Genomic DNA, 17,514 nt, shown 5'->3' with positions numbered 1-17,514 from the left:
AACAGAAAGGGGGCGGGCGGGCGGGGCGGGGGGAGCGCGTCGTCAGCCGAGCTTGTAAACTCCGGCCGGACCAGCGTGGTGCTTATTTCAAAGCAATTTAACCGATGGGATTCCCGGCTCCCAAATCAGGAATGTTGTTAAGATGAGGGACGCGCGCAGCTCGCTGCTGCTCGGCCCGGAGTCACATGCTGCGGCCGCGGCCTCCTCGTCCTCCCCGGAGAAGTGGCTGGAGCTCTGGTTTCTCAAGCCCCAGGGACCCCCTGCCCGGTTGTTTTTTTTTTAATGGGGGGGGGGGGGCCCTGCGTGACTCTGGGGAGGCATTATGAGAGATGGAGCTCCAGAGGCCAAGCCTGTGTGTGAGCGCGTGTGTGTGTGTTCTCGATTTTTAAAGGCTAGAGAATGGGTTTTGTTCGGTTTTGTTTTGACCTGGGAGAAGACAGCGGGACCCTTGCCCAGCCCCATTATTATTTAACCCGTGGGGAAACTGAGGCCCGAGCAGGCCCAGTGCAGGTCCCACAGCGAGGCCGCAGAGGTGGGGTCTCCACCCCGCCCCTCACCGCTCCACCGTGATTCCCTCCTGAGGGGACCTCTCGTGGCCTGTGGCATCCGGTCTGTCCCACCTCGGGCCACCCCAAGGCTCCTGGGCTCCTGCTCTGCTCCGGGCCGGGGCCGGGGGCCCCCGGGGCGGTGGGTGCCAGCTCTCCATCCCCCTCCTCCCTTCGCAGGTGTTCCAGCGCCGGGAGGATGGCTCCGTGAACTTCTTCCGCGGCTGGCAGGCCTACCGGGACGGCTTCGGCAAGCTCACAGGGGAGCACTGGCTAGGTGAGATGGCTGAGCCCGCCCCAGGGGGGACGCTCTCCCCCTGTGCGGCCTGGACCCAGGGGGCTCTCCCCGGCCGCGGCGGGCCTGTGTGGCTCACAGCCGCTGCGGTCGATGCTTTCAGTGTGAACGAGGTCAGCGAGCAGGAAGCCAGAGCAGTGGCTCCGCGGAGATGTGTGCTTTTCCCGGGGTCCTGGGCCCTGGCCACTGGGGTGGGGCCAGCTGTGGCAGGCGCCGGGCTCAGTTCTAGGCGCCAGGAGGACCAGGGGACCCAACACTGCCTTACCCTCGGGGTCAGCAATGCCCGATGGCTGTGCTCTGGACACCAAGGGCCCAACTCCCCAAAAAGCAGCCAGTCCGTGCTCCCGGGCACGGTTCCCGCCACCCCCATGGCACAGCGGCCCGCTTCCCACGGCTGGCACCGACTCCTTGCCTGGCACGGACTCCTTGCCTGGCACAAAGTCAGGGCAAAAAGCTTATGTTACTACTATTGTTGTTACTATTATTTACTTACTGTTTATCTTTAAATTCGCTCAGTATTTTAAAATTTGACTGTCTTACGTAATTTTATTCTGAAAAATAACATCCATAAAAATCACAGGGCTGAGGTCCTGTAGGTATCTGGGGGAGAGCTGTGGCTTGAGGTGAGGCTGGGTTTTGTGTGTGTGGTATAATTCCCCATTTTAAAGTGTACAATCAGTGGTTCTCAGTATATTCACAGAGTTGTGCGACCATCCCACCATCTAATTCCAGAACATCTTCTCCACCCCAAAAAGAAAGCCAGTGGCCCCATTAGCAGTCACCCCGTTATATTTTGACATATATTAAAATAAGCATGGGGCACTGGGATGACGTGTTCCCCTGAGCATCCTTTGAAGGATCCAGTACACCCCTCGGTATGCCTGTCCCACGTTAGTGTCCCTGGGCACTGGTATCTGGGCATGGCCCCCAGCCGGGCAGGAGGGAGAGGAGGTCAGAGCACAGGTGTGAGGGGGTGGCCAGCAGGAGCACCGCCCGGAGGGCTGAGTGCCGAGGTCTGGACTCCAGGTGGGAGTCAGGAGGGTCCCAGGTCTGTAAGGACTTTCAGTGGACCCCTGGGGGAAGGGGAGGGTCAGCCCCAGGGGCAGGGTCCGGGTGCGTGCCCACTGCTCTGGGTACGCTGTCCTTTGCTTAATGTCCGTCTCCCCTGACCTGGGGTCCACGAGGGCAGGACTTTCTCTGCCCTGACCTCCGCCGCGTCCCCAGCACCCAGGCAGCTACTGGCCACAGGAGAGGCCAGACACCCCGGTGTGGACTCCATGACCACTGTCCCCACTTACTGTGCACCTCCTGTGTGCCCAGCCTGTGGGGAGCATTTCACGTGCACTGGCCCAACACCTCACGCCCAGCCTAGGCCGGTGGCAATGCTGTTGTCCTTCTCTTTTGTGGATGATGAAACAGAGGCTCAGCAATGGAGGCCGCTTGGCACAAGTGACACGAGTCACAATCGAGTGTGTGTGTGTGTGTGTGTGTGTTGAGGTGGGGGAAGCCCAGCCAAGCTTTGAACTGTACCCTCAACTGAATGAATAAAAGCAGAGGCAGGATGGGGGTCGGGTGAGAGAGAAGCTTCTAAGAAGGGAGACCCTTCACCCATCCCCCTGCCCCAGGTGCGTGTGTAAAGACAGAGAGAAGGTGGCCAGGTGGGGGCCCTGTTCCCGCACCACCACCCGCCCCTTGGAGCAGTGTGGGTGCCGCTGCCGCTCGGCGGCATCTTAATTGAAATCTATCGGCAGCCACCGAGGGTGCAGAGGAAGCATTTAAGCGGGGTCTTGATTAGCTCCCAGCAGCCAGGGAGCCTGATGAGAATGTCAACTCGGGCCCAGCCCTCAGCTCCCCTGCGCTCCCTCCCTCTGCTTTTCCACACTGCCGTCCCCTCCTCCTCGAGTGTTTTGTCTTTTCCTGTTGAGTTACAGGAGCTCTTTACATATTAAGGTATTGATCCTTTGTCAGATACACATGATACATATTTACTCATTTATCTTTCAGCTTTTTTTTTTGTAACATTATTGCTTATTTCCTAGCAGTTTAAAATTTTTATGTAGTCAATTATTGCCCATCTTTTCCTTTCATATTTTCTGCATTTTAGGCTCTGTTTTCCCCTCCCGGTTTTATTTAAAATGTCTCTTGTAATTTTTCCAATGCTTTTCTGGTGTTATGCGTTAGGCTCAGCCCTTTAATCCCTCTGGGAGTTCGCTGGGGTGACCGTTTCCCCTGGCCATTTTCATCCACTGGCTCCTCCTTCCTTTTGCTCTGCAACTGGAACCCTGATGGATGATGGGGTCGAGTGTCGGCTCACCATCCAGGGGCCCGCGGAAGCGGGGGTCGAGAGTATCCTGGCAGATCAACAGGGCTGGAGAAATGCAGGGCAAACAAGGGAGGGAAGGTGACCGAGAGAGAGGGAGGGTGACGGGGGGGTGACCGAGGGAGCGACAGCAGTGGGATTCAAGGGAAGAAGGGTGGAGATGAGGGTGAAGTGAATCCAAGGCCCCAGCATCCCCGCCTCGCCCTCCTTCAGGGCACCCCGCCCAGGGGCTCATGGGGGGGTCTTTGGGCACCAGCAGCCATTCAGGGGTGGGGAACGGAATCTTCCAGCATCCCCACTGGGCTGGTCTCCTTCTTGCCCTATTCCTGATTCAGATTATTCGTCCTGAGCAAGAACTGAATAAGAGCAAGGAGTCTGGGCCTGGGTTCAAATCCCAGCTCCACCACTTACCAGCTGTGTGACCAGGGCCAGTTCCTTAACCTCCCTGTGCCTCATTTCCCTCACCTCTGAAACACGGACAATAATAGCGCCTGCCTCACTGGATCGATCGTGACGGCCGTGGCAAACGCCTGGATAACGTGTGCAATGGGCTGGGCACTGTTCTGAGAGCTGAACAGGATTCTTTAATTAAACTGGACTCCTTCTAATTGCGCTGGACTCATTACTCCACAGGAAGCTCTCAGAACAGTGCCTGGCATTTTCGAGTGCTGTCCATGTGGTGGCTGTTGCCATTGTTGCCTGTCGCCTGCCTCCTGCCCTTTACAGTGTGTGAGGTCCTGCTGGCCCCTCGCATCAGCCCTGGGAGGGGTGCTGCACAGGTGTGCAAGCTGGGCCCAGAGAGGGAGAGCGGCTCACCTGGAGCCCCCAGCCCGGGGAGGAGAGGAAGGCGAGGGCCCCGGGCTGCGGTGGGAGATGCTGGGCAGGTCCTGCATGACCTGCGCCCGGCTCCTTCTCTCAGCCCTGGCCCTGGATGACGGGACCAGAGGCCTCCCTCTGGGCTGGCCGGGGGTGGGTCGGCCCAGCTCTGACAGCCATCGCAGGCACAGGCTGACCCACGACGTGGGGCGTGGGGCTCAGGCAGGGACGGCGGGAGGGGGAGGCTGCGGAGGTGTCACTCGAGGCTGATGACTATCATCAGGCGTTCATTAAACGCCCTCTGAATCGAGACGTAATCCAACGGCAGGGAAGCACCTGGAGGGAGGGAGCGCGCGCGCGCGCGCGCGCGCGCGCGCGCGCGCGTGTGTGTGTGTGTGTGTGTGTGTGTGTGAGAGAGAGAGAGAGAGAGGGCGAAAGGGGGAGAGAGGAAGGGCCGGGGGAGGCCTGGGGTGAGACCCCAGGATGCAAGGAGAGCTGAGGACGGGAGGACGGAGGGAGGAAGTGGGATGGGGTGTGTTGGGGGGGGGTTATGGAGCTGGGGTACAGTATTCCTCTGAGGGGAGAGGCCCTCCACCGTGACAGGGGGTCAGGCAGCCTTCCTGAGGAGGTGAGACCTGAAAATGAACAGAAGGTAACCAGCTGAGGAGGAGTGAGGGAAAAGTGTCAAAGTGTCCGAGGCAGAGGGAACAGCATGCGTAAAGGCTCAGAGGCCAGGATCAGGGAAGTGCGTGCGAGGATCAGAACCTGCCTGGCTGGAGCCCGGAGTATGAGAGAGGATTAGGTGCCATGGCCCTCAACGCAGAAGGTTTTCCAGATTCCTCCCGACTCCTGCAGTTTTTCTACCAGCCTTCAGCTCAAAACATCTGGAAAGTGCAGCCTGGCTTACAGCAGAGAAAGCCTGAAACTTGAACACCTGTCAGTCCTCAGTTTCCGGCCACCTGGCCCACAGGAGGAAAGCAGCAGCCTAGGGCTGACAGCATACACTTGGGGGTGGTTGTCCCTTTCTGTCACCAACCACATGAGCTCAGCTCTCGTTTCTCCTTGGTGTTCTCCGGGGAGGCCACCCCCTCACCCCCATTGTCGCCCCCTCTCCAGGGCTCAAGAGGATCCACGCGCTGACCGCACAGGCCGCCTACGAGCTCCACGTGGACCTAGAGGACTTCGACAACGGCACGGCCTACGCCCACTACGGCAGCTTCGGCGTGGGCCTGTTCTCCGTGGACCCCGAGGAGGACGGGTACCCGCTCACCGTGGCCGACTACTCGGGCACCGCAGGTAGGGCGCCAGGCTGCCGCAGGGGACAGGCCGGGGGCAGCCCACCCGCCTCCCCCCCCGGGAGGACATAGGAAGTCCTGCCTGCTGGGTCCAGTGCTTCCGGCCTCTGGGGTCAGGATCAAGGCTTCTCACCTCCACCTCCACGTCCCGCCTGGTCTGCATCCCAACCACGAGAGGCCAGCAAGGCCTGGACAGGTCACCCATTTTGCAGATGAGCAAAGGGAGCCGAGAGCCAGGAGCCAGGACAGTGGGGTTTGGGCTCTGCTGGGCCTCTCAGGGGTGGTGGCAGAGCCCCTCTGGGCTGGGTTTCTCCTCTCAGGCCCAGGCAAGAAAGCAAGGAAAGGGAGCATGTGTAGAAGCTGGGAGGAGGGGTAGAGACTGCCTAGTCCCAGGGACAGCGATGGGGACCCCCAGGTGGCACCGTGGGTGCATGTGAGCTCCATGGACACCATAGGTGTGGCGGGGCAGGTGTGTCTTCACACGTGTGCACCAGTGTGTATATGAGGGGGCACGTGTGTACGTGTGTGCTCATGCACGTCCAGGGGAGTGCACTGCAAACACGTAGCTGTGCTCGCACGGCGCACCTGTGCCCCCGTGGTACACACCTGTGTGTGCGCGCCTGCGCAGGGGACTCCCTCCTGAAGCACAGCGGCATGAAGTTCACCACCAAGGACCGCGACAGTGACCACTCGGAGAACAACTGCGCCGCCTTCTACCGCGGCGCCTGGTGGTACCGCAACTGCCACACGTCCAACCTCAACGGGCAGTACCTGCGCGGCGCGCACGCCTCCTACGCCGACGGCGTCGAGTGGTCCTCCTGGACCGGCTGGCAGTACTCGCTCAAGTTCTCCGAGATGAAGATCCGGCCGGTCCGAGAGGACCGCTAGACCGGTGCCCTCAGGCCCCGCCCCCGCCCCATCCCCATGCCCCGCCCCGCCCCATCCCGCTCCTGCTGGAATGTTCCACCCGCTGGCGCATGGCTGACCGGCTTGGGCCGGCTAACGACACTGAGTCACCCTGGGCGGGGAGGTCACACGTCACCTCCACGCTGTCCCCACCCGCCCAATTTGCCTCTCCTGATGAGGGGCCGGGCAAACGACCCCATATTCTACCTGCCAGACTTTGGCTCCCGGGCTGTCTGCCGTCTCCTGGCCGGGAGTCTGCCACGCGCCCGGCAGGCCCCTCCAGTCCGAACACGCGGAGTTCCGGGGTGCGGAGAAGGGCAGATACACCCCTGGAGCCCCTTTAGCCGATCAGAGCACATGGATCTTTCTGAGTCGGATGGATCCGAGGCCAGCTCCTCTGGCCCGCCCGGCCCCTCCCTCGTTTCCATGGTGCCTGGAGCTCCCACCTCTCCCCCCAGGACTGGGGTGTGGCTGATGCTGGGGCTGCCTGAGGCCTTGGGCTGGGGCGATGAATCCTGCCGTGACCCCAGGCCAGGCTGGTGCAGATGCCTGCGGAGACTCACGCCCCGAGGTGACCCCCCCCCCATCCACCCTGTGTCCCCGCAGGCCTGGAGGTCTCCAGTCCCCTCGGCTGCCCTGCCCAGCCCCCTGCCTTCCTGGGGCAGCGCAGCCGCCCCGCCCATGTTCTTCTGCCCCAGGAGGTGGAGGCAGGTCTTGTACCACTGGGCGGATGAGGGCTTCTTGATTTTCGGGGCTGCACCACCCCCACTACTGATTTCCAGGGACTACAGGACCCCGGGCCTCCTGGGAGCAGGCCTGGAGTGTGGAGGCTGGACCTGAAGGGGTTTGGTGGCTGTCACCCCATCAACCTGGAGACTGCTCTCTCAGTGGGGAGGTGGCCCCCTGCTGTGACTGTAGATGCTGCCACCTCGGGTCGGGGGAAGGGACCTCACTGGGCAAATGGGGGAGACTGAAGCACCGGCCAGGCCCTCAGAGGCATTTTCTCATTGAGTCTGCCCAGTGTGCTCTCATTGGCGCCCTTCCCTCCTGGCCCCCAAGAACCACAGGTTCCCAAGGTCAGTGCTGCAAAGGGCAGGGTGGGTGCCAGCCCTCAACCCTGCTCAGCAGCCTCAGGCCCCTGACGCCTGTGTGGTCAGAACCGAGTGCAGGGCTGTTTCTCGAGTTCCCGCCTAGGAGGACCTGATGGGGGCCTGTGAGAGGGCTGGGGAGTCAGCCTGGGGAGCTGCCCAGCCGGGGGCACCCTGGTGACCCCTCCCCAGGCAGGAGGGAGGGGGTTTCCCTCACAGGACACCCGAAGGCAGGTGAAGGCAGGTGAACGGGGGCTGTGGAGTTCAGCTCTCCTTTCCCCTTCTGCTGCAGTTTGTGCTTCAATAATAACAAGTCGGAGTTGGCCAGGGGCAGCAGGAAAGTTCCAGAGTGCCACTGGCTGGCGTGCGACCTGGCCAGTCCCCTCTCACCCCACCTGGTCAGCGGCATTCAGCAAAGGTTTGCTGAACACCCGCTGTGGGCCAAGGCCTGCCCTGGGTGCCGGACAGGGTCACCTGCCCTCTTGGCACTCAGCTGGAAGCAGAGACGGCCCAGAAATGGGGGATCACAGCCCAGTGTGACCTGGGCGAGGGGGGTGGGTCAGCGTGGAGGAAGATGTGAACAAGATGACACCTGCCGGCCCCCTTCTCCATCCTCTAGAAACCAAGGGCCAGCCCAAACCAGTGGCCTGGACCCTCAGCCAAGGAGCAGAGGCTGCGTCCTCATCCCGGGGAGCCCCCCTCTGCCCCCCAGCCCCAGGCTGGAGCCGGCTTCTGCCGAGCCTTGCAGAGCCAGCCACTGTTTAGAAGGTGCCAGGCGCTTTCTGATCTGTCATCAAACAGTTCCTGGTGAGTGTGATGTTAAGGGATTCGCAGATGTGCGTGTGCGTCAGGAGGCTCAGGGGCGCTCGTGCCAGGGCTTGGCCATGGAACAGACATGCCGAAGCTGGACCTGGCGGGCGGACAGGCAAGGGCGGCCTTCAGGAGCCTGTGGTCCAGGTCTCAGCATCAGGACGACCTGGAGACACCCACTCCTTCCTGTCTGGGAGCACCGGCCCCATGCCTAGCCCAGGCCTGGCACCACTAGGGGACATGGCAGGACCAAACACTGGCTGGTGGGCACAAAGCCCGTCAGGGAAGGGACAGCCAAGGCCAGCACACCCCCTGTCCTAAGGGGCACCCCTGCAAAGGCGGTGCTGGGCACAGACAGGCCCTGCACACCGCTCGGGGCCAGGAGGCTCTAGTCTCAAGGAGCCCACAGTGTGATGTCAGCGTGAATAGCCGTCACGGGAGATGGGCATGGCCACAGGAACAAGGGGATGCTGGGAGAGCCAGGGGCAGGGGCAGCTCCACTGAGACCTGGGGGATGACAGACATGTGCAAAGGGTCACCCAGGTCCTGTGGTCACTATACCTGAACCCTGACCCATGGGGCCCGAGTTGATGGTTTGATGGTGGGGTGCCTGTGGCCCCCCTATGCCAAGGCACCTGCCCCTGTCCTTCTTCCTTTGATGAGGAGCGAGCCAAGCAGGGAGGGGTCTGTACACCGGGGTCTTGAGGTGGTGCATGTGTTGTCCCAAAAGCTTCTGGAAGTTCCTTTCCACAAGCGCAGGTAGGTTCTGTGGAGCCAGCCAGTGGCCTCATTCCTTGTCCTCCAGACTGGGTACATCTCTGAGAGTTGAACCAGAGGCCAGTTGGCTGGCCACCTGAGCTCCCCAAGTCCGGAGGATGGACGGACCTTGTGTTTCCACCGGGATGGCTTCTGCACCGTCAGCCGGGAAATGAGGACTGAGCTGGGAGCGGTTCTCAAGTTGCAGGCCCCCTGCAGCCCTGTAAATAGGTTGTATAATGGCTGTCTTGGGGCAGAAGCGAGGGCCCCAGTACCCACCTCTTGCTGGTCACCCCCACCCATATCCACGCAGGCCTCTGGCTGGCCTGGCTGCGGCCGGAGCCCGGAGGCTGAGCCCTGTCACCCAGGACTCACAGGCTTAGTGAGGCGTGTCAACAGCAACTGCCAGCTGCATCCGCTACACCGGGAGGAGCGGGAGGAGGGGGGGATGCCCTGTGTGCTGACATGGGGGACAGGGAGACATCAGCAAGGCCCACGGTCCTGTGGAGTTTGAAGAGCAACATGCTGGCAGGAGGACACGTTCGGGGATGTGCTGAGCCCAGAACAAAGGACACTAGGCGTTCGTCCAAGTGGCCGGGGCCTCCACTTCTTCATGTGCTTGCAGGGAGAGGGCTGTCCCCAAACAGAGTGGGCCAAGCAGCAGGCAGGACTCTGCACACCTGGAGGGCTGAGGCTGGACTTCGGTGGGACTGCGGGCGTGACAGGGAGTGGGGACGGGGCTCTGACCTGGGGTCGGCCACATTAGCCTCCCACCGTGCCAAGAGGCATGCCTGACTGTCCACAAGGCTGGCAGGTGTGTGGGGGGCGCCAGGGTGGGGAGGGGACCCCAGGGCCAGCATGTCTCTGACAGACAGAGCATGGTGTTGGACAGTGCTAGGCTGGGCTGCGTGCACCTGGTGTCCCGTGTGTTCCTGTCCCCAATAAAGTCTCATGGTGACCTGGCCCGGCTCCGCCTCTAACCCTGCCTGGGGCCCCACATCAGAGCACGGGGTGGGGCGGGCACCCCAGCCTCCAGGACTGCCTCCATACCACTTGCCCAGTCCTCTCCCGTTTTTATTTCTACCCAGGAGACAGGGTTTCCCAGCAGCTCGGAGCCCCAGGAGCAGAGCCAGCTGCACACCTGGCAGCAGCCCGGGGCCCAGGGCAGCGACCCCGCCTCCCTGTGAGCTGCACCCAGTGCGGTGTGTCCTCTGCGGGCCGGGCTTCAGGGGATGAACCTGGCCCACTCTGTCTGTGCATCCCACCAGGGTCTCCAGGGTGACAAACTGCCCCTGTGGGTCTCTCTTGGGGCTGCGGCTGGAGTCCTGAGGAGTTGAGACTCTTTTTTAGGAACAACAGTCCCTCATGACTATTTATTCATAACACGAATTTGAAGCTTAAGGACAAAACAATCCCGAGTGTATTTAATGAGATGATTTATCGCGTGCCGTGGCGGAGGCCCCATGCAGGCAGGGGGAGTGGGTGTACTGAGCATCCCGGCCTCGGCCAACCTGCGGGGAGAGGCCGCTGGCCAGCCACCCGGCACAGCAGAGGCCTGTCTGGGCGGCGGGAACACGGGTCCCCTCCGCAAAGTGTTCTTGGCCATCAGGCCTGCAGCCCTGTCCCCCCACCCCCCGCTCCCTCTCATGGGGCCCAGAGGGACACTGGGGATGGGACCCTGGGCCAGGTCATGGGAGTGAGGTGATGATGGGCACTGCTTCCCCACAGGCCACACCCGCCCTAAGTGGGGTCACTGCCCAGCCTGGCCCCTCACCTGCAGCCACCACACCTCCCCCATGGCAGTTCCTTAGCAGGCACCTGCTCTGGTTCGGCTCACGGGGCCAATCGGAAAGATTCAGGGAACTCAGTCACACGGAGATTCTTAGAGCTGACGATGGGGACCTGCATCTTACCTACAAACAGCGCAGGAGGCAGCACGGGGAGAGGTTCCCCCAGCAGGAGGGCACCACCAGCGCTGTGGGGAGCTCTGAGAGAGAAGGCAGCCCCGGGAGGCCCTGCTTACGAAGAGGGTGTCGTCTGGGCTCTCCTGAACACCAGCAGCAGCCAACAAGCATTGAGTAGGTACTGCAACCCCCCCACCCCCCACCCCCCACCCCCCACCCCCCACCGTCTTCTCCAGTAGCTCACAACCCCTGTGATGCCGGCACTGCTGTTGTCCCCAGTCAGGGAGAAACAGGCTCAGAAAGTGACATGACTTGTCCGTGGCCACAGCTGATGCGTGGCTGAGCGGGTGTGGGACCCAGTTCTAGGGGCTCATGGGTGGCTAAAGTGTCATGGGAGGGGGTCCGAGTCAGGGGCCTGCACTTAACACAGCCAGGCTGTGTCACCCCACCAGGTCCTGCCCCTGACAAGTCCCAGCGCAGGCTTAGAGAAGCAAGGACAGGCGTGTCTCAAGGAGCCCAGGCTGCTGGTCCACTTGGACACCTGCCATGGGGCCCTGATGCTCCTCCAGGACGGCTTCCCAGGGACCCTCACTCCCAGGGTAAGAAGGCGGGCCCCTTGGGTCCCCCCAAAGCTGCAGCCATCCCCCACATTCACCCTGAAGCTGTGGAAGGCTTTGTTGCCAGACGCCAACCCTGAATGGCCCCTGCTGCTCTCTGCAGGACCAGCCTGGGCTGCCCCAATGCTCCTGCCCCGAGTCTCGGTGGTGGCAGAAACAGTGTCACAGTTGTCACCCCCAACGGCTCAAGAGTGGGGTCTCATTCCCTGGAATGCACTTGAAAACAATCTTTTGGGCCAGGTGTTCCGGGGGGCACCTGGCAAGCCCCCAGAGTTGGGAAGTTTGGTACCAGATCCGACACTGGCCCCTAAGAGGCAGCCTTGGCCTCAGTGACAGACGCCCCTCGAAAGGCTCCAGAGCCAGTGAACTGCAGGACTAACGCAGCCTCTCACCCTCCTGGAGTGGAAGGCGGTCGCCAGCTTCACAGGCGTCTGACTGCCCAGGCCCAGGGCAGGAGGGGTGCTGCCCCAGGCCCTCTGTTGTGTGCCTGGGCTCCCACAGGGGTGACTCTGGCCTCAGAAAGCTCACAGCCCCCGGAGAGATGGACACACGCCAGCAGTCTCAGCACCTGCTCCAGTCGGCACATGGGCACACCCTCTGGGCGCAGCCTCTGCCCACACCAGCCCACTGAGCCCTCGCCCTCACCCAGAGCCCAGTCACCCCTCAGAGGGGCCCACAGTCAACCCACTGCTGTTCTTTTTTCTTGAAGGTTTCTCTGGTGTGGGTTTTCTGCACTCTGACTAAAGGCTTTTCCACACTCCTTACAGATAAAGGGTTTCTCTCCTAAGTAATTTTTTGTTTAGTTTGGTTTTCATTTGTTTGTTTTTGGTGAGGAGGATTGGCCCTGAGCTAACATCTGTGCCCATCTTCCTCCATTTTCTATGTGGGAAGCTACCACAGCATGGCTTGATGAGCGTTGTGGTCTGTGCCCAGGATCTGAACCTGCGAACCGTGGGCGGCTGGAGGGGAGTGTGCAAACTTAACCACTACGCCACTGGGCCAGCCCCAACCGCCTGCCTTTTCTTGGCCCTGTTGTCTTCAGACAAGGCCGAGGGTAACCAGTGCTTCCTGCTGCGGCCGAGGCTGGAGAGCAGGAAGGGGCGGGGGCTGCTCCTGACTGCCTGACTCGGACCCTCGGATTCTCAGTCCCCCGACTCCAGCACGAGGGTAAAGAGTCCAGCCCCTTTGTCAGGTGGCTGGGGCCGGGGACATGTCCACAAGGCCGTCTGTATTGCCATGTGGGTGGTGGCCCCGTGGGGTGGTTTTCCAGCCCTGAGCACCCCACAGGCAAAGGTGACAGGCAGACAACTGCAGGGCGGCCGCAGCCTCACCGAGCACCTGCTCCCCTCGCTGCCCGCTCACTCTCAGTGGAGGTAAACCTGGGTCAGGCCAGACCAGAGGCTGGGGGCTCGGCTGGGCCATCTCGGCTCCTCCTGCGGGTCTCCCCATGGGCGCTTGGACACGGTGCGGAGTCACTGGCACAGCGGCGGGACAGGAGGCAGGGAGGGGAGCTCCTGGCACCACCTGCAGGCAAACGTCTGCCCCGGTGCTGGGCCCACTGTCCCCCTTGGCCGGTGCCTGGAGAACATTGCAGAGCACTCTGCCCAGCTGTACCCTGGCTCAGCTGCACAGACCCCCATGCCCAGAACAGACCCAGGAGCGCTCTGTGATCACACACAGGACAAGCAGAGGGATGCATCAGCACCCTGAGGTGTGAACAAGTGGCCCCGCCTAGATCAGAGTGGATCTCACAGGAACGTGTGAGCCCACAACGCAGCCCCTCCAACCTCACACTCCACCACAAGGATGTGGTGTGGGTGACAGCACGGGACGTTCCCCTCTCTGGCCTGGGAGCTCACCTGAGGAGAAACCACCTGGGAGTGAGTGGCTGAGGAGTGACGAGCGCTACTGTCCTCCACACTGAGCGCCATGGGAAGAGCTGGAGCAATGACCATGACAACCTTCCCCCCAGCCCTTGCCAAGCCCCACACTGGGCTAACAGCTCATCTCCATGACTTACCACCACAGCCAGCCCAGTTCTGAAACATTCGCTCCTCTGTCCGTCTTTTCCCAAATGGACGTCAGATACCGAGCCCTGCACTGGGTTGTGGTGGCAGGAAGACCGAGCTTCCCTTCTGAGGAACAAACCAGCTGGTTGGGGGCCCTGAGGGCTGGAGAGTGGGGCTTGCCCAGGTTGGGCCCCGTGCCCCTTCCACGCCCTCATGGGAAGCAGAGGTCCCCTGCCTGGCTCAGCCTCTGGGCGCGGACGCCCCTCGAAACGCTCCAGAGCCAGTGAACTGTGGCACTAACGCAGCCTCTCACCCTCCTAGAGCAGAAGGCTGTCGCTGGCTTCATGGGCGTCTGACTTCCCGGGCCCAGGGCAGTGGTGCCGGCTGGGCAGCCGCTGTGTGAGGCGTGGACAACCACTCACCCAACAGCCTCTCTGGAGAGCCAGGCAAACCCAACAAAGGCAGGACCATTAGGTCTTAAGGGTGAGCATCGATCGATGCCTCCTCCGAGGGACTCGAGGGTCTATGCTGGACCAGTTAATGATGCTGCCCATTCTCCTGTGAATGAGGCAGGTCTCTAGGAAAAGGGCGCCTGTCTGCCCCTCATCAGACCACATCCTGTTTGTGTTGGGTCTTTTATCAATGTAGTCAGCACTGTCCCCTCCTTCACCACCAGCGTCCCCAATGGGATCCCAGGGTCAGGAATGCACAGCAATCAAGTCCCCACACAGCGGCAAGTCCTTCCCAGGGGCCTATATAAAGCAGGGAGAACCCGGGAGGCACAGTTCCTGGACAAGAACCCAGAGGAGCCCTGTCCAGTCGGCCCTGGTGTCCAGCAGCCCTCCTGGGGAGCAGGCCCTCAGCATGGTGAGTACAGCCGCTCCATCCCCACAGGAACCCCACTCGGGCGCTCCCGCTCCAGGTGAGGAGCTGGGCACGGGCAGCCCGAACCACAGGGAGCCACGGGACTGGGAAGGCCTGGAGAGTGGAGCCCAGCACTCAGGCTGTGGCCCAGAGCGGTGCAGAGACTGGCCACAGCAGCCCCCAGAGCTCAGCCTCCGGCCTTCCGTCCAGGGCTTTTCCCACCATGTCTCCGACATTGGGACCTGAAGCTCTGACTTGTCCTGGGGCCCAATTTTTGGTGGCAAGTGTCCCAAGCTTCCACTAGGCTCTCAAAGAGATCCATGTCTCCCTGAAAGGGGACAGGCCACTTTGTTCTGTGTATCGAGATGCCCCCTTTCTTGAGACCCAGAGGCCAGTCCCCAGTGGATTCATCCACCAGGTGGAATCCGCTGGGGTCCAAACAGCTGTCAGCTGTGCTTTCTATGGGGAGACGGCCCCCCTCTGCCCAGGCCCTGATGGAGAGGCTGCCCCCCAGCAGGCAAGAGGTCGCTCTGGCCCCAGGAGATGCGGGAAGCTTAGGAGGGCTAGATTTGCGTAGAGGAGGGCTGCTTTTATCGTTTTTTAAAGCTTTCTGGCCGAGTTCACTTTGAAATGTCTTCAAGGGAGCCGTTTCTGGACAGAGCTCTGGGGAGTCCTGTGCTCTCTTCTCCAGGACCGGCTCTCTTCATTCCAGCCTCAGAGGCCCTCAGAGGCTCCTCAGAGGCCCAGCCGGCTCCCGCTCGGCCATCACCAAAAAGGCCTCCTTGGTGAGGGAAGGAGCAGTGATGGCCGAGGCAGGGACATTTGGGGAGGCTCTCCTTCTAGTTCAGCCCCCTGTGGGCCACGATCTGTGGGATGGAGCAGCAGTTCCTGAGTCGGGCCCAAGCAGACCTGGGCTGCTCAGAAAGCGGTGAGGTGTTGGGCCAGTCGCCTGTCTGGACCTGCCGCCTCCTCTGTAGGGAGCCAAGACAGTACCCTCCTGCTGTGGGCTCGTAAGGATGGCATCAGACAGGGGCAGGAAGCAGTGCCCACAGGCCCAGCATGCCAAGCAGCCTTCTGGCCATTGAATCATGAATCCTGAGGCCTCCACTTTCTAGCTGTGTGGCCTGGGCACAGTCTCTTAGGCTTCTGGCAGTTTTCTTGCCTGAAAAAATGGGAATAACAACTCCTAAAAATTAGGTTTATTGTGAAAATGAAGTGGAGCCGTGCACACAGACGGTGCTCAATAGGGACCACTGACACCCTGGCCACGTTCACATGCTCCTCTCCAGGTGGGCGTCTGAGTTAGGGCAGGAACATCAAATCCGTTTCTTGCTTTCAGGAGCAACTCGCTTCCACGTTAGACACATTAGCGGTGTCCCCGATAAATGGCTTAGCCAGACCCGCTTATTATCAAGTTGAAAACTCAGTGGGATTGAGGCTACTAAGTTTCTCCCCGATGGCTCTGAGATGATGCGGCTCCAGAGTCAATAATTATAACACCAGAAGAATGAGCCCAAATTTGCTCTGCTCTCCTGGGGCTGCCGGGGCACTGCTGTAAGCCATCCCAGCACGGTGTGTTAGAGCGTTAAGCTGCCGAGGCGGTCAAATCCAGGGGATTGCTGGAGAGCAAGAACCAGGCTAATTGGTGCAATCCGCTCCTGAGCCTGCTCAGAACACAAAGGCCTGGTCCCCCAACATACTGACACTTCCTCACGCCGCTCGCAAGCTGGGCTCGGCTGGGCCACAGCCTCAACCTATGACGGCTGCCCGGGCCCCGGGAAGCACTGTCGACAAGTGCTATGCATGGCCCATGTGTCAGCTCTAACTTCTCCCTCTTTCCTCTGGACCAGATGATAGGCCCATACTCCCTGTCCTACCTCCTCCTCCTGCCGCTGGGCACCTGCTTTCCTCGACTGGACAGAGAAGGGCCTGTGGACGCCAGGGGTGGCATCGGGCGCAAAATGAGCTGGGCCGACCTGGCCGGAGGACCCCGAGTCCACTCCCTGTGGGGCTCCTCTCCGTGGCCGAGAGCTCCACAGTCACCTGCCCTGCTCGTCACGGCCAAGGAGCTGCAGGCGGCGGGCAGGGAGCGCGCTGGCTTCAGGTTCCGGTTCGGGAGGCAGGACGACGGCAGTGAGGCCACTGGCTTCCTCCTGGCTGATGGCGAGAAGGAGAGTGGCCCCTTAGAGACCCTGGCTGAGGAGCTCAACGGCTACAGCAGGAAGAAAGGCGGCTTCAGCTTCCGCTTCGGCAGGGGCCGGTGGTGAGGGGGCCGGGGCAGCCTGGAAAGAAAGGGCTTCTCCAGGACCCTCCCCATTTCCCCTCCTGTCTCCTCTTCAAGACTTAAGGATCTAGCCCCTGAGAAGACGCGGGTACGAGGGTGACGAGTCACAGCAGTAGCATTGGTTAGGTGTGTGCTGACTTTTGATTTCCAACTTTGCTGAAGCAAAAGCCTGGATGGTGTCAAAAATGAAGTGACAAAAGCAAGCCCTATCTCGGTGAAGAAGCAGGCCGCCGTTGCTGCAGTTCATGGAGGACAGAGTGTCCGCTTCAGGCCCTCCCCTGGCGGGCTGGTTCTGAGCAGTCCCCTGGCCCCGGTGGCCATGAATATGAATAGGCAGAGCTGGCGTGTGGGCTCTGTGCTGAAGGCAGGCAGGCAGACTGATTACAGTGGGTAATCAAAGTCGTGACATTCTCCGCAGGGACGTCTGCAGCTGACACCCAGAGCGCAACTGTGAGTACATCCACTCGGCACAGAGTATGGCTCTGAAAGCTAAAAATCGAAAAAGATCTTGTTCTGCATCCTATTAACACAAGATCCCTCTGGCAAGAAAGCCCTGCTGGGGCATCTCGATGCCACGTGGAACCGGCTGCCCGTGTCCTTCTGGTGATGGTCCTTCTCCATGGTGCAGGCTTTGCCAAGCCGAGTCTCGTGGGAGAGGAACGGGGAGGTGTGTTTTTGCTATCGCAAGGTTGCATTTCAAATGTTCAAAATATGAGTATGTTGTATGTACCTTTTGAAATAAAAGTTGTCACCACTGCAACACCGTAATGGACAGCCCGCCTGACTCTTGCCTGTGGGTCCTCTGTGCCCTGGGAACTTGGTTTTCTGAGCTGCAAGTGCCTCAACTTTGGGGAGATGGAAATTGTGTTGCAAGGACCCACACACTCTCCCAGCATCCCCTTAATTGGCAGTTGGTGAAACACCCCTAGTCAAAGGTATAGGAAAACACAGTATGAGGGGCAGTCGCTCCTGCACTGGACTGCTCTTCCCTGATTTTCTCAGAGC

General features: G+C 60.9%; 2 protein-coding genes across 3 annotated transcripts in view; both read left to right on the top strand.

Annotated features, from left to right (window-relative positions):
- Positions 1-9,793, top strand: part of FIBCD1 (fibrinogen C domain containing 1) — a 36,504-nt gene extending 26,711 nt beyond the window's left edge. For both annotated transcript variants that reach the window (XM_070595242.1, XM_070595243.1), the window contains exons 6-8: positions 726-822; positions 5,093-5,272; positions 5,900-9,793. In XM_070595242.1, coding sequence (XP_070451343.1) covers positions 726-822; positions 5,093-5,272; positions 5,900-6,159 — 537 coding nt within the window. In that variant the 3' untranslated portion in view covers positions 6,160-9,793. The remainder of the gene's footprint in view (positions 1-725; positions 823-5,092; positions 5,273-5,899) is intronic.
- Positions 9,794-13,935: 4,142 nt separating this feature from the next.
- Positions 13,936-17,268, top strand: QRFP (pyroglutamylated RFamide peptide). Its single transcript, XM_070595244.1, has 2 exons — positions 13,936-14,228; positions 16,076-17,268. The coding sequence occupies exons 1-2, from the start codon at positions 14,046-14,048 to the stop codon at positions 16,490-16,492; spliced, it is 600 nt and encodes a 199-aa protein (XP_070451345.1). The 5' UTR covers positions 13,936-14,045; the 3' UTR covers positions 16,493-17,268.
- Positions 17,269-17,514: the final 246 nt, after the last annotated feature.

Source organism: Equus przewalskii, chromosome 26 (assembly GCF_037783145.1).
Source record: "Equus przewalskii isolate Varuska chromosome 26, EquPr2, whole genome shotgun sequence".
NCBI classification, from domain to species: Eukaryota; Metazoa; Chordata; class Mammalia; order Perissodactyla; family Equidae; genus Equus; species Equus przewalskii.
The sequence above is the reverse complement of the archived record's forward strand: the minus strand, read 5'-3'. Positions and strand labels throughout refer to the sequence as shown.

Bases quoted from the DNA above. Each gene is read 5' to 3' on its own strand.
- QRFP (XM_070595244.1), top strand. From the start codon at position 14,046: ATGGGATCCCAGGGTCAGGAATGCACAGCAATCAAGTCCCCACACAGC. The intron at 14,229-16,075 runs GTGAGTACAGCC...CCTCTGGACCAG, and splicing joins GGGAGCAGGCCCTCAGCATG to ATGATAGGCCCATACTCCCT.